General features: G+C 41.1%; 1 protein-coding gene across 2 annotated transcripts in view; it reads left to right on the top strand.

Moving 5' to 3' along the window:
• si:dkey-264d12.5 (centrosome-associated protein CEP250) overlaps positions 1-12,789 on the top strand; it is a 38,673-nt gene that overhangs the window by 14,208 nt on the left and 11,676 nt on the right. For both annotated transcript variants that reach the window (XM_063215749.1, XM_063215748.1), the window contains 12 exons: positions 250-418; positions 1,621-1,692; positions 1,919-2,040; positions 3,920-3,991; positions 4,087-4,139; positions 4,701-4,851; positions 5,772-5,837; positions 6,470-6,682; positions 7,241-7,303; positions 7,637-7,834; positions 10,148-10,252; positions 11,443-11,583. In XM_063215749.1, the coding sequence (XP_063071819.1) occupies positions 250-418; positions 1,621-1,692; positions 1,919-2,040; positions 3,920-3,991; positions 4,087-4,139; positions 4,701-4,851; positions 5,772-5,837; positions 6,470-6,682; positions 7,241-7,303; positions 7,637-7,834; positions 10,148-10,252; positions 11,443-11,583 (1,425 nt within the window). The remainder of the gene's footprint in view (positions 1-249; positions 419-1,620; positions 1,693-1,918; positions 2,041-3,919; positions 3,992-4,086; positions 4,140-4,700; positions 4,852-5,771; positions 5,838-6,469; positions 6,683-7,240; positions 7,304-7,636; positions 7,835-10,147; positions 10,253-11,442; positions 11,584-12,789) is intronic.

Genomic DNA, 12,789 nt, shown 5'->3' with positions numbered 1-12,789 from the left:
AATCTAAAACTGCCTTATTTGTAACATTCCTTTTTTTCTGTAAAGCTGGCCCCGGATGGATAAAATCCTGGTAAATGTACATTAACAGTCATGAAGCATGAATTTGTGGTCCTTGGTCATCTGTCTCTATATCTGTCTGTCTGTCGCTCTCTCTCTCTCACTCTCTCTCTCTCACACACATACACACACACACACACACACACACACACGGACTGTACATTGTCTCATCAGTCCTCTGTTGTGTGTTAGCCCCCCAGTGATGAGGCTGCTTGTGGTGGTGGTGGCCATAGTGATGGTGAGCGTGTGCGTCTGGAGAGGGACCTGGAGGAGGCTTCGTGCCGCCTGGCCATGGCCCACAAGGAGATACGCCGCCTCACAGACGAGCTGGAGTCCGCGCACATGACACAGAGGGCCCACGGTGAGGGACAGGGACGGGGACGGGGACGAGGGCAGCAAAAAGGAAATTAATATGTAAATACAGGAAGAAATGTGCATTGCTGGAGTCTTCACACATGACCTGGAGGGCACACAGTGAGGGAGAGGGATGGGGACTGAGATGGGGGCCGAGAGTTATAAAATGTAATTTTTAAAATGTTGATGTTGTTAAAATGTTAAAATGAAATCATGTACTGTCATTACTCAAGGTGCACTGTGTAATATTTTTAGTAGTTTATTTCCAGAATTTAAGCTGCCAATTTACAAATGTTTCCTTTTTCACAAATACTTACCACCACCATGAAATTCTAAGTATTCATTATGACTGGGAACATTGTACTTATCATACATGAAAAGGGGGATCTTCTCCACGGCAGCCGTTTTGGATTTCCAGATATAGACATTTTTAGCCGCAACACTTACTGTACTTTGGTCATATAAGTAGTATTAGTGTATTATTTAGTAAATATTTATGAAAAGATCAAATTTGGCAATGGGGCACCCAGGTCTCCACCCCTTGTGGTCGTCTCATGGGGCCTGGGAAGTAAACATTTTTTACTAGGCTCTAATGGACTTGAAACCTATTTTCTGACCTGCCTCGCCTTTCCCCTAGATGAGACATATGATATACCTCAGGATTGATGATAACCAATGGTGTAGTTGTCAGCTTCAATTGGCAAGTGATTTGTGAGTTTTGTGCATGCAATTGTACGTAATTATTTTGGCTACATGAGACGTGTTTTTGGCTGCGGTGCAGCGGTAGGGCTGGCTGCACACCTCTAGCCTCGGTTCATGTAAAATATGTGAGGTGCATGATGTAGTCTCTTACCTAGTCTCGCACAAAAGCTAAAATAACTTTTCTTTCCTGCTGTTTCGATGAGCAGCATACTTGCAATACCCACTCTTGCCACCATCCTACACAGTGCAACTTCAAACGTCTTTTCTAATGTAAAAAGATGCTTTGACATTCTTTATATAAAAAAGCCTCCCCATTTGCGCCCCCCTGACAGCTGCTTAGTTCTCAATGCCCCATACCCCAAGAGTCCCTGGGAGGCTGTACAGGCTACCTTGAGAAACACTATTTAAAAAAAACATTTATAATATAAAGGTTATGTGGTCTAATCTGAAAAGGTACTCTATTTAGTTCCTTAACAGAGAGAGTTATGTGTTGTGTCTGTTCTACAGAGAAGGAGTTGCAGTGTGTGGAGCAGAGATTTGAACTTCTCAAGCAGGAAATGGACAAGCTGAGACTCAGTGGTGAGACAACATAGCATCATACTAGTTTAAAAGTGAAGCACATGTGCACGCACGCACCCACGCACGCACGCACACACATTACATACCTTTTTTTTCCTTCTGGTGAACTCCAGTCTACACATGCACACAAACACACACACACACACACCCAAACACACACATACACAAAATGTCATATGGTACCTGTTCATAATACCAGTATGCTGTCATGACAACCCTTCCTCAGGTCCTGACTTGGATGAGTTTCATAAGACCAGAGAGCTGTGTGAGCACCTGGCCAAAGAGAACCAGCTTCTGAAGGTCCATATTGGCCGCATGGAGATGGAACGCGAGGAGCTTGTTGCCTTGGTAAGACCCGCCAACTAGATGGCATTGTGCCAGAGACTTCATACCAGAGATTCTTTAAGTATATAGAGATATGCCAACATAATAAGTTTCTATGGGTACCTAACGTGACCAGATTCCGGTCTGCCTAAAGGGGCGTGTCATAATGCTCCTAGCATTGAATAGAACAGTCCTTAGGTCTGCCTAGGTCTGCCTAAAGGGGGATTCCCCCCCCCCCTTGCAATAATAGAACCCGGAAACAATGGGCCAATGGAACCTCTCTCTCTCTACTCTCTGTTTATACTCTACTACATTCTATATCCTATGTAAGAGTCTATATTCTTCCTCTATTCTGTCTGATTGTGCTGTCATCTTCATAGAGTAGTGTGGAGTATTTATTTGAGTGTTTACTAATTGTTACCAGTATTTATTTGTCACAAACAGTGCCACAACTGTGCAGCTTGTGGTGAAATAACTGATTAGCTCCACAACATTATGTAGAAAGGTCAAAGCTGAGGATTGCTAACATTAAGTACATTCAAACAAATTCACTATGTACCTTACCATTCATGATTATTTGTTTTTGATGACACACAAGTGAACTAGACTGCCTGTGCAGTCGCCTTCGACTGCTTAAGGTATATCCCCGAAACGCGACGCTTCCAGTCCCCCATCATTCCTACCACTCCCGTCCACCATTTCGTAAACGTATATGATACATACAGACGTGACATGACGTGCATAGGCTTAAAACCAAACGACTATTGTGAAAATGAAGCAAAAAATGGGGCAAATGGTAATACTGTTTTAATGGTTCAGTGGATATACCACATTAGGTACAGTGTAATAACCAGTGTAAGAATATTTAATACAATGTAATACCAGTGTAACACCGCCATTTTTTTTACTTACAGTACTTACTGTAAATCATGTGTTTGTGCGTAAGTGGTATTACATGGTATTGCATATTGCTACACTGGTATTACACTATATTACATGGTATTGCATACTGTTACACTCGTTATTACACTGTACCTGATATTGCATATTGTTTCACTAGTATTACACTAGTATTACATGGTATTAAATATTGTTACATTGGTTATTACACTGTACCTAATATGGTAGATTCACTGAAATGGTGAACCATTAAAATAAGGTGTTACCGGGCAAATCAATCCACCCAGTCAGAAGTTATGGGCCAAATGAAAATTCAGCCATTTTGAAAGTGTTGTCTTCCAAACTCGAATCAGTTCATGAACCTACCCTAGAGCATTCACACACAAAATCTGGGACAAATCCATCCACCCGGTCAGTAGTTATGGGCCAAACAATAATTCGGCCATCTTGAATTCAGCCATCTTGAAAGTGTTGACCTCCAAACTCGAATCAGTTCATGAACCTACCCTAGAGCATTCACACACCAAATCTGGGACAAATCCATCCACCTGGTCAGAAGTTATGGACCAAACAAAAATTCGGCCATCTTGAATTCAGCCATCTTGAATTCAGCCATCTTGAAAGTGTTGACCTCCCAACTCGAAGCAGTTCATGAACCTACCCTAGAGCATTCACACACCAAATCTGAGACAAATCCATCCACCCGGTCAGAAGTTATGGACCAAACAAAAATTCGGCCATCTTGAATTCAGCCATCTTGAAAGTGTTGACCTCCAAACTCGAATCAGTTCATGAACCTGCCCTAGAGCATTTACCCAAAAAATCTGGGACAAATCCAAAGATACGTTCAAAAGTTATCGCGTTAACACCAAAGACCTTACGCGGCGGCGGACGCGGCGGCGGACGCGGCGGCGGACGCGGCGGCGCACGCAAAACCATTACATCCCCGACGCTCCGCGTTTCGGGGATATAATTATATCTGTATTGTGCCGTATTGTTTTAGGCCAAGAAGATCAAGGAAGACCTAATGGAAGGGGATGGAGATGAGGCAGAGGATGATGCCAAAGTCGAAAAGGTGTGATAGCAACATTCTCATGTGCTTAATATTTAGGAAGTATGTTTTCAAAAACTTGTCATTAGTTTATGGACATCATCTGTGTGTTGTTTCAGGTTGAGATTGGCCTTCAGACGGACACTGATGACACGGAGAAGGCTCACGTGAGGTACAGTATCTGACAAGAACATCGCACATGAACAACAAGAACAACGCATGCATGTTGACAGTACAACAATGCTTATTTAGGGGGTCACTAACTGACTTGCTGTTCTGCATGTGAGGAAATATGGCTTTACTAAGGTTATGATCTTCAAACTTGAGAACGCATGCTACCTTGTTGGGAAAGGCACATATTTACTACATATTTGTCACCTGCCTTGAACTTGGGTAAGAGGACACAATCTATTCATAATCTACTGTATATATACACAATCACAGCCTATTCAAATGACCCATGGACACCTCCACCATTTGCTTATCTTAGCACAATGCACTTAATGTAATGAACATGACCTGGCCTCGCTTGATTTCCTACAAACATAAAAGGCTTCCCATCTCCACTTGTGGTACAATGTTTTACATAATGGCAATTTGCCAGTTCCTGGATTGAGTTACCATACAAGTATATCCATCTCCCCCATATCACTTTAAGCAATATATTGTAACACATTCTTCCTTGGACATTACTCCTGGACTTTAAGGTATACCTTTTTCTCTGTTTGTGAAGGTGTCAGGAGCAGTTGAGGGAGAGAGATGTTGAGGTGCGCCTGCTCCAGGAGTCCACAGAGCAGCTGCAGAGACGCTGTGATGAGGCCCAACTGCTCCTGGAGGAGCATGAGCACCGCCACAGGAGCACCGTGGAGGCCCTCAAGGAGGAGGTGAGAGGACGAGCATACAGGTTAAAGGTGCACTGCTTTTGATTGTGGCCAGAGTAGGAACTATGCCGCCCGCTCATGGAAACTTTGCTGCCTACTGCCAAATAGGATCTTTTTCACGAATATTTTACTGGTATGACCAAAACACAATAAGTTTGCAGCTAAAAATATCAGACATAGAGAAGATCCACCTTTTCAGCCAGATAACACAAATATACCACTGACAGGTTGATTCTGGGCCATGCATTAACAACTCTTCGCCACTAGAGGTCATTGGTGGCTACCTTTTTTGCAGGCATCACTTCCTTCTGGTTGAGGCAAAGGTTTTCTAGGTTCTTATCCCTTTCCTCCATCTCTGGTAGAGGTTTTTTTAGGCATAACGTTGCATACATTCCCTGTAATTAAAGTGAGTTTTCATCTATGTATATATCAAAGACACTTGATTCTAAGACCGATTAGAGTTGCAACATCATGCTTTTTTTGGTCTCCATAGCCATGAGTTTTGGAAATATTTGACCCTATAAGGAGATGTTTTGGCTGCTAGTATTTACAATAGTTCCTCCAAAATGGTGCACTGTGTGAGCCCAGTGCCACCACCCATGGAACTGGACTTAATGAAATTAACTTCATCATTGGGAATGTACAGCCCTTTCAGGCCAGTAATCTGTCTTAGTATCAAGGCTCTTTGGTGTAGATCCTAGAAGCCATTTTGGGTGCCATATATACTTCTCTTCTAGATTTAATAGCCTACTGGAGTATTTCCAAAGCTTGCTTTAAAACAGTGAAGTACAATGTATTTGTTTGTATTTTTGTATTTTAGACCACCTGTATAACAAGATGTCTCATCTCAAGGGGTTATCCCAAAATAAAGAAATTGAAATTGAGAAATTGAAATTTACACATAATTTTTGTGCATATTTCAGCTGGACTTCCTAAACACGGTGGTGAAGCAACAGGCTGAGGCCAGGCAGCAGGAAAACCAGACCAAGGTGGACAATTTCGTAGCTGTCCTCAAGGAAAACTGCACTATACTATGTATTGGCCGGGTTGAATTAAACCTGGGTTCCCATGCTACCATAGCCCTTTCATGCAGATGGGATCACCAGCGATATAATTCACTGTTTGCTGAAAAAACTTAACTGGATCATAACAACATTATTATGACATTAATCAGTTACGTAATGAATGCCCTCTGTGCTGTCATAGCAACGTTGCTATGATGTAATTAAGTCTTAATTCAGCAAACAGTGAATTGTATTGCTGGCGATCCCATCTATCCATCTGCACAAAGAGACTACCCAACTCCCAGTAATGCACTACACCCATGACCTCCACTGTGTGTGTGTGTGTGTGTGTGTGTGTGTGTGTGTGTGTGTGTGTGTGTGTGTGTGTGTGTGTGTGTGTGTGTGTGTGTGTGTGTGTGTGTGTGTGTGTGTGTGTTTGTGTGTGCGTGCGTGCGTGTGTGTGTGTGTGTGTGTGTGCATGTGCGTACATCCGTGTGTGTGTGTGTGTGCGTGCGTGTGTGTGTGTGTGTGTGTGTGTGTGTGTGTGTGTGTGTGTGTGTGTGTGTGTGTGTGTGTGTGTGTGTGTGTGTGTGTGTGCTTGTGTGGTCTGCCTCCAGGCCCAGGAGAGTCTTCTGCAGGACAGGGCTGATGAGGGTGCTGACATGTCGGCCTTGATGGATCAGTACCGTGACCACCTACAGGCTGCTGAGAGAGCGCTGATGGCAGAGAGAGAGCAGACGGCCAAGCTGCAGCAGCAGCACCAGCAGCAGACTCAAGAGTTGGAGAGATTGCAGAAACTCTTCAGTCAGGAGAAGAGCCAGAGAAAGCAGGCAAGCCCTGGGACCCATCATCTTGCACCCCACAGCACAGGGGTGGAGAACCTTTCTAATTCGAGGGGCCATTTCAAATTCATCCGAGGGCCGTAAAAGTCCTCCGAGGGCTGTACTATGAACACAAACCAGGATGTCCCCCTGCACTTTAGGCCTATATTGAGGGCAGCCAGCTTTAAAACAGACCACCTTCTCTAGGTCCCCTGAATATAACTTAATTGTATGGCAAATGTATTTTCTAAGATTCCTTTACAAAATATGTCATATTTCGTGTGAAGCTGCATGACATTAAAATTATATCAGAGGCCGGATAAAACGGCCTCAAGGACTGCAAGCGGGCCTCAAGACATAGGTTCCCCACCCCTGCCATAGTGTCTCTTCATCCATCTCAGAATGCAGTATATTCATCCATCTCTGAATACAGTATATTCAGATTGATAACATTATACATATACAGTATGTACTGCACATTTCAGGTTGATGAAATAAGTATCTGTTGGCAATAGCATGCTCAGTATGAAAGGCTTGTGTCTATTTTTCATGCTCCTATTGTTACAGGAGGCTGAGGTCAAACGGCAGGAAAACCAGGCCACCATGGATGAATACTTAGCTATTATCAAGGTAAATGTCACTATACTGTTGAAATAAACCTGGATACTGGTAGTATCTCCAGAAGCTCCCAGAAATGCACCATCTCCATGTCCTCCATGTTTTTTTTTTTTTTTGCAAGAATGTTATTTGGGCATGCCCAGCATCATATTGACCAAAAACAGCTATATACCGTAAACCCACAACATAGACTGTCTACTTTTTAACAATTAGAATCCCACAGAACCCAAATGTGTGGATCCAAGTCCATGTTTTCAAGGTTTCTTACTAAACTCCCACTAATAGATTGTGTCCATGTAATCCTGTGTGTGTGTGTGTGTGTGTGCTTGTGTGGTCTGCCTCCAGGCCCAGGAGAGTCTTCTGCAGGAGAGGGCTGATGAGGGTGCTGACATGTCGGCCTTGATGGATCAGTACCGTGACCACCTACAGGCTGCTGAGAGAGCGCTGATGGCAGAGAGAGAGCAGACGGCCAAGCTGCAGCAGCAGCACCAGCAGCAGACTCAAGAGCTGGAGATCCTTCAGGACCAGACCAGGCAACTGCAGGTGGGTAGATGACGTGACGTGTAAATTTTGCTGTCGCAGGCTCTTAAAATTAAGTAAATTCATGCTTTCAAAATTGTCAATGCTTTAAATGATTAAACTAATGTCGTTGTTGTGAAAAAGTAATGTGTAATAAATCCAGAGCTTAAATAAGTATACTTAATTTTGAGTCAAATGTCACATTTGTCCTATGATGTGACTGAGGCAAGCCTGGTTCTCCATATTAAAACATTTTTAAATAAATAATCAAAGCTCAGTCATTTGTCTAAACAACCCTGGCATGTTTTTCAAGGTGTCTATTTTAGCAAGTGGCAATGCTTAATTTTTTTCCTGTTTTTCTGAGACCGTATGGACTTTGTCGCAGAAAACAATGTCCTGTGGTGTGACATCATATTTTTGGTTAATTCTGTGGATAATTATCTATTGTTGAAGCTCCAGCGGTACATACAGTAAATTGTGACTTTAGACCCTTAAGAAGCCAATGGCAAGGGTGGATTTTAGATTTTTCTCTCAGAGTTCTTCAGTCAATCAATTATGTTTTGCTACCACAAGATGTATTAGTTTTGTAGTCCTTTGGTGTGACAGCCATAAAATACATTTTGACAATAGTGTATATTTTTCATATTTTTTTCTTATGTAGATGTATGAAAATGCATCTTACTAAAGGTGAAATTGTATTTCAGTTGGCAACGACATGGCTTTAAATTAACTCAAAAGCTCAAAAGTCCTATGGTGTGATGGTAAAAGTCCTATGGTGTGATGGTAAAAGTCCTATGGTGTGACACTTTGGAGTATCACACCAAAGGACAAACAGGTCACACCAATGGACTAGATATTTGAGAAATAGCTTTTAAAACAATTGGTAGTACATATTTTTTTGTTTTGTTGTTTGACTAGATAAATATTGTGTATTCAAATGACTTATTCCTGTATTGGCCTTTGGAATTTATACTGATGCATTGTTGATGAATATTTGCTGTTGATTTTAGATACTGTCAAATGATATAAAATGTCATTAATGGTGCTTTGAAACCATAAAATATAACGGTAACAGTGAAGGGAAGATCAGTGAGAGAGTATATAGAGGAGTATAGATGAATAAAGTATGCTGTGGAGAGCTCAATATACAGCATAAATGTGCTGTCCAGCTTGAGATACCAAACAGGCACTGGCCACTACACACTACAGGTTCAATGGTGTGACAGTCATAGCATACCTACAAAAGTGTGATGGTCATGCCAAGGTCACACTTCAGTATGAATCTTATGAGCTCTGCAGGTTACATTCAATGACAGCATGGCTGTCATTAAGAGTTACGATAGGCTGATAATTGACGATTCAAAGACTTATAAGTGTAAAGTGTAGGTCCATATTGACTACAACATTATATTATGATCAAAACACAAAATAATCATGTGGATATATTTGTTTCTGGCTCAGTTTTGCATTTTTGTCCTTTAGCGTGACATGAATGTCCTACGGTGTGACATGTTTTAAACGCTCAAATATTTGTTTGAGCTAAACAATATGTTTGATAAACACTGAATATTGCATTAGGTAAGAACAAATTATCGTCCCTGAAAAGTTAGTATAAATTCGGACAATTTTGAACATTTAAAAGAAAGATATCCCTGTTTTTCCTCGAAGGTTTCTAATAATCTCACATCTAATGGGAAAAAAATACTTAAATGGTAATTTCTCATTAAATTAAGACTTTAAAAAAATGCAATACATATGAAGAGTGTAACAATGTTCATAAAACTCCAACAAGCCATTTCTACATTACTTAATATATTTATTTCTTAACGTCACACCAAAGGACATATTTTCAGCAAATTGCTTTATCAACGTAAATAAATAATCAATGAATAGACCAACATTGTGACCACTTGGATTTTTTGAAAGATTAATTGCTGCACTACGTAGACATATACTTTTTCCCCTCATAAACAATGTTTTGTGAAAAAAATGTTTTTTGCTGCCTATCCGTCATCTACCCAGGTACTGTAGGACAGACCTTCCTGTTCCCCTGAGAGCAGAATGTGACCAAAATGCTAATTGCCTGCAATAACCCATTCCGTTTCGAAAGACTGTGTTTATTTTAAGTGTTTATGAATGGTTCATTTATTCAAGAATGGGTAGTTTATTCTTTTATGTGTTTATTCCTTTATAGCAGCAGTAATAACATGTACAATGAGATCAGAATGATAGCTGTTTTGGAATAACCCATTCAGTAAAGGGAAGATTGCGTCTGAAATGGGCATTGTGTGTTTGCTTATGTTAATGTTTAGTTTATTTTATTTTATTGAATCACAGGTCGAGGCTAGCCAGCGGGAAAGGCAGATGGCAGAGCTGCAACAGCAGTATCAAGCTCAGTCTGAAGCATTTGAGATCCTCCAGGGCCAGAGCAGACAGCTGCAGGTAGGACAGACCTTCAACATCACCCTGCACAACAGCAACATTTACAGTTAGATCAGAATGATAGTTGTTTGCAATATCCTGAAGGACATGTCTAAAATGTACTTATTTATGTATGTGCATACGTATGAATGTACCACGTATTTGGGTCAATGACGTTTTTGTAGTAGCAAACGTCGAGGTGGTGCAACCACAAAATATACACTGTGTATGAATTCAACTATTTCTTTTGCTTTTAGTAGATTATCAAGAAGCATATTTATTACATATGTATATTAGTTACCAATAGGGGTCGACCGATACAGGTTTTTTAGTGGCCGATGCGATACCGATTTCTTTTTCATCACCCTTGGCCGATACCCGATTTCCGATACCCGATATTTGGGGCCGATATGGGTAAAAAAAAATTTTTTTTTTAAAAAGACATATTCCAGGTCTCAAGTTAAAAATAAACATTTATTTAACATTATCAAATTGAGGTAGAACTAATGTCTAACAATCAAGTAATACAAAAATAAAGTGTCTTGGTGCTTTTAAAAAACCCAAATAACATAAAGTAAGAAATATTGTGTATCGGCTAAATACCGATACCGATACACTTTAAAAGCGCAAATATCGGCCCGATATATCGGCCGGCCGATATATCGGTCTATCCTTAGTTACCAACTAGTGTGATACCGATACCATACCGATACTACTCTGTTTGAAATATATATACAGTAGGCCTAAATATATGAAAAGCTGCATAGGCTAAAACTTGGATGTAACATCATTGCTATCATGGCTTTGACAGGCTGCTGCCTACCTTTGTGAAATAGGAAAAAATGACTAATACTGTACAAAGTGAATCCAGTAGAACTTTTTACACTTTTTAAATACCTCTGATATAAAATAACTGTGTTCAAGTGTCATCTGTAAATGGTATCAGTGCGCTATTTGTTAGTGTACTCGCCGATACCGATACCACAATTTTAGTGCAGTATCTGGGCCCCGCCCGATACTGGTATCGGTATCGGTGCAACACTATTACCAACCTCTAATTAATTCATGGACTTAAGCTGTGGTTGTACCACCTGATGTCACTGACCCATCACTGACCCACTGATCACGTCACTGACCCATTTATGCATGGATATTTATGTATGTATACTGTACGTGCATGTATTATTTTTATAATTCTTATTTGATTGCAGGCAGTGGCCGAGCTGCATGAAAGTCAGATGGCCAAGCAGCAGCAGCTGCAGCAGGCTCAGACTGAAGAGATAGAGATCCTCCAGGAGCAGACCAGGCAGCTGCAGAGCCTCCTCAGTCAGCAGGAGAGCCACAACAAGCTGGTGAGCCCACACGGCTACATTGATGAGTGGAGGTGTAAAACGCACACCAGAAAAGGAGGTGCTGGCAACCAGTAAAACACTTGCAAGAGGAGAGAAGTGCCGCACACTCCTGAGTTGTATAAACAAGTTTTTAATGTGACCTGACCTGAGGAAGGCCGACAGGCCAAAACGTTGTCACATTAAAAACTTGTTTATGCAACTTGTAAGTGTGCGGCACTTCTCTCCTCCCACACTGCTACATAGCATGGCATGCACCCACACAACACATGCAGGGTTCCCATGTACACTGGCATCCAGGAAAAGCCACGGAAATTGAAATTCATGGTATCTGTGTAAATTCAGTGAAACATATGAAGAGTTCAGATGCAAAACCCCCTAAGTGCCTTTTCAGAAAATAATCTTAATTCATTTTTATTTAATACAAAGCTATCAAAAATGCATATTTTTAAATTGTATTTATGTAATATAACTATTTATATGTATTATCAAGTACATGAATGTAGACCAAACCAACAACGGGGTTCTCTAAAAATATAGAAGTGCAGGTCTTCAGAAATGGAGTTAGGGGGTTTTGCATCTGAACTCTTCATATACAGGTGCCCCAGCATGTTGCAATTAAGGCATTGACAGTATTGCCGTGGAAACCTTTTTTGAAAATGTGTCAGTGAAAGCGTGGGAAGTCTGCAGAATCAGATATCGTGCAGATCTGAATGGCGTCGTAAACTCTGACATTTCTTTATCTGTGTTTGCTTGTTTACACTGAGATGCTACAAGATATCTGCTCACTCATGTGTGCACACACCCAGATACTGTATCTGAGACATTCTGTTTGTAATAACACATCTGGGGTTAGTACTGCTACTGTGTTGTATAGAGAAACACTGCTGCATAATATTTGCTTTGCATTAAACTACATCAGAAATTTTTATGTATGTTATCCAAAAAAAAGCACCCAACGGTAGGGCACTCGTCTGCTATGCGGCTGATCCGGGTTCAATTCCGGCCCGGGTCCTTTTTCCCGACCTCTCTCTCCCCCACTTTCTTCCTGTCACTCCTTCACTGTCCTATCATAAAAATAAAGTCAACAGACCAAAAATATCTTTGAAAAAAAAAAACAAAGAAGGTGACTTCCCCTTCTTCATTTTTGAGGATATGGAGAAGTGTTGGTGGCCATGGAGAAGTCATGGGCTACAGCTGAAAGAAGTC

The sequence above is a fragment of the Engraulis encrasicolus genome, chromosome 14, assembly GCF_034702125.1.
Source record: "Engraulis encrasicolus isolate BLACKSEA-1 chromosome 14, IST_EnEncr_1.0, whole genome shotgun sequence".
In the NCBI taxonomy this organism is placed as follows: domain Eukaryota; kingdom Metazoa; phylum Chordata; class Actinopteri; order Clupeiformes; family Engraulidae; genus Engraulis; species Engraulis encrasicolus.
The sequence above is the reverse complement of the archived record's forward strand: the minus strand, read 5'-3'. Positions and strand labels throughout refer to the sequence as shown.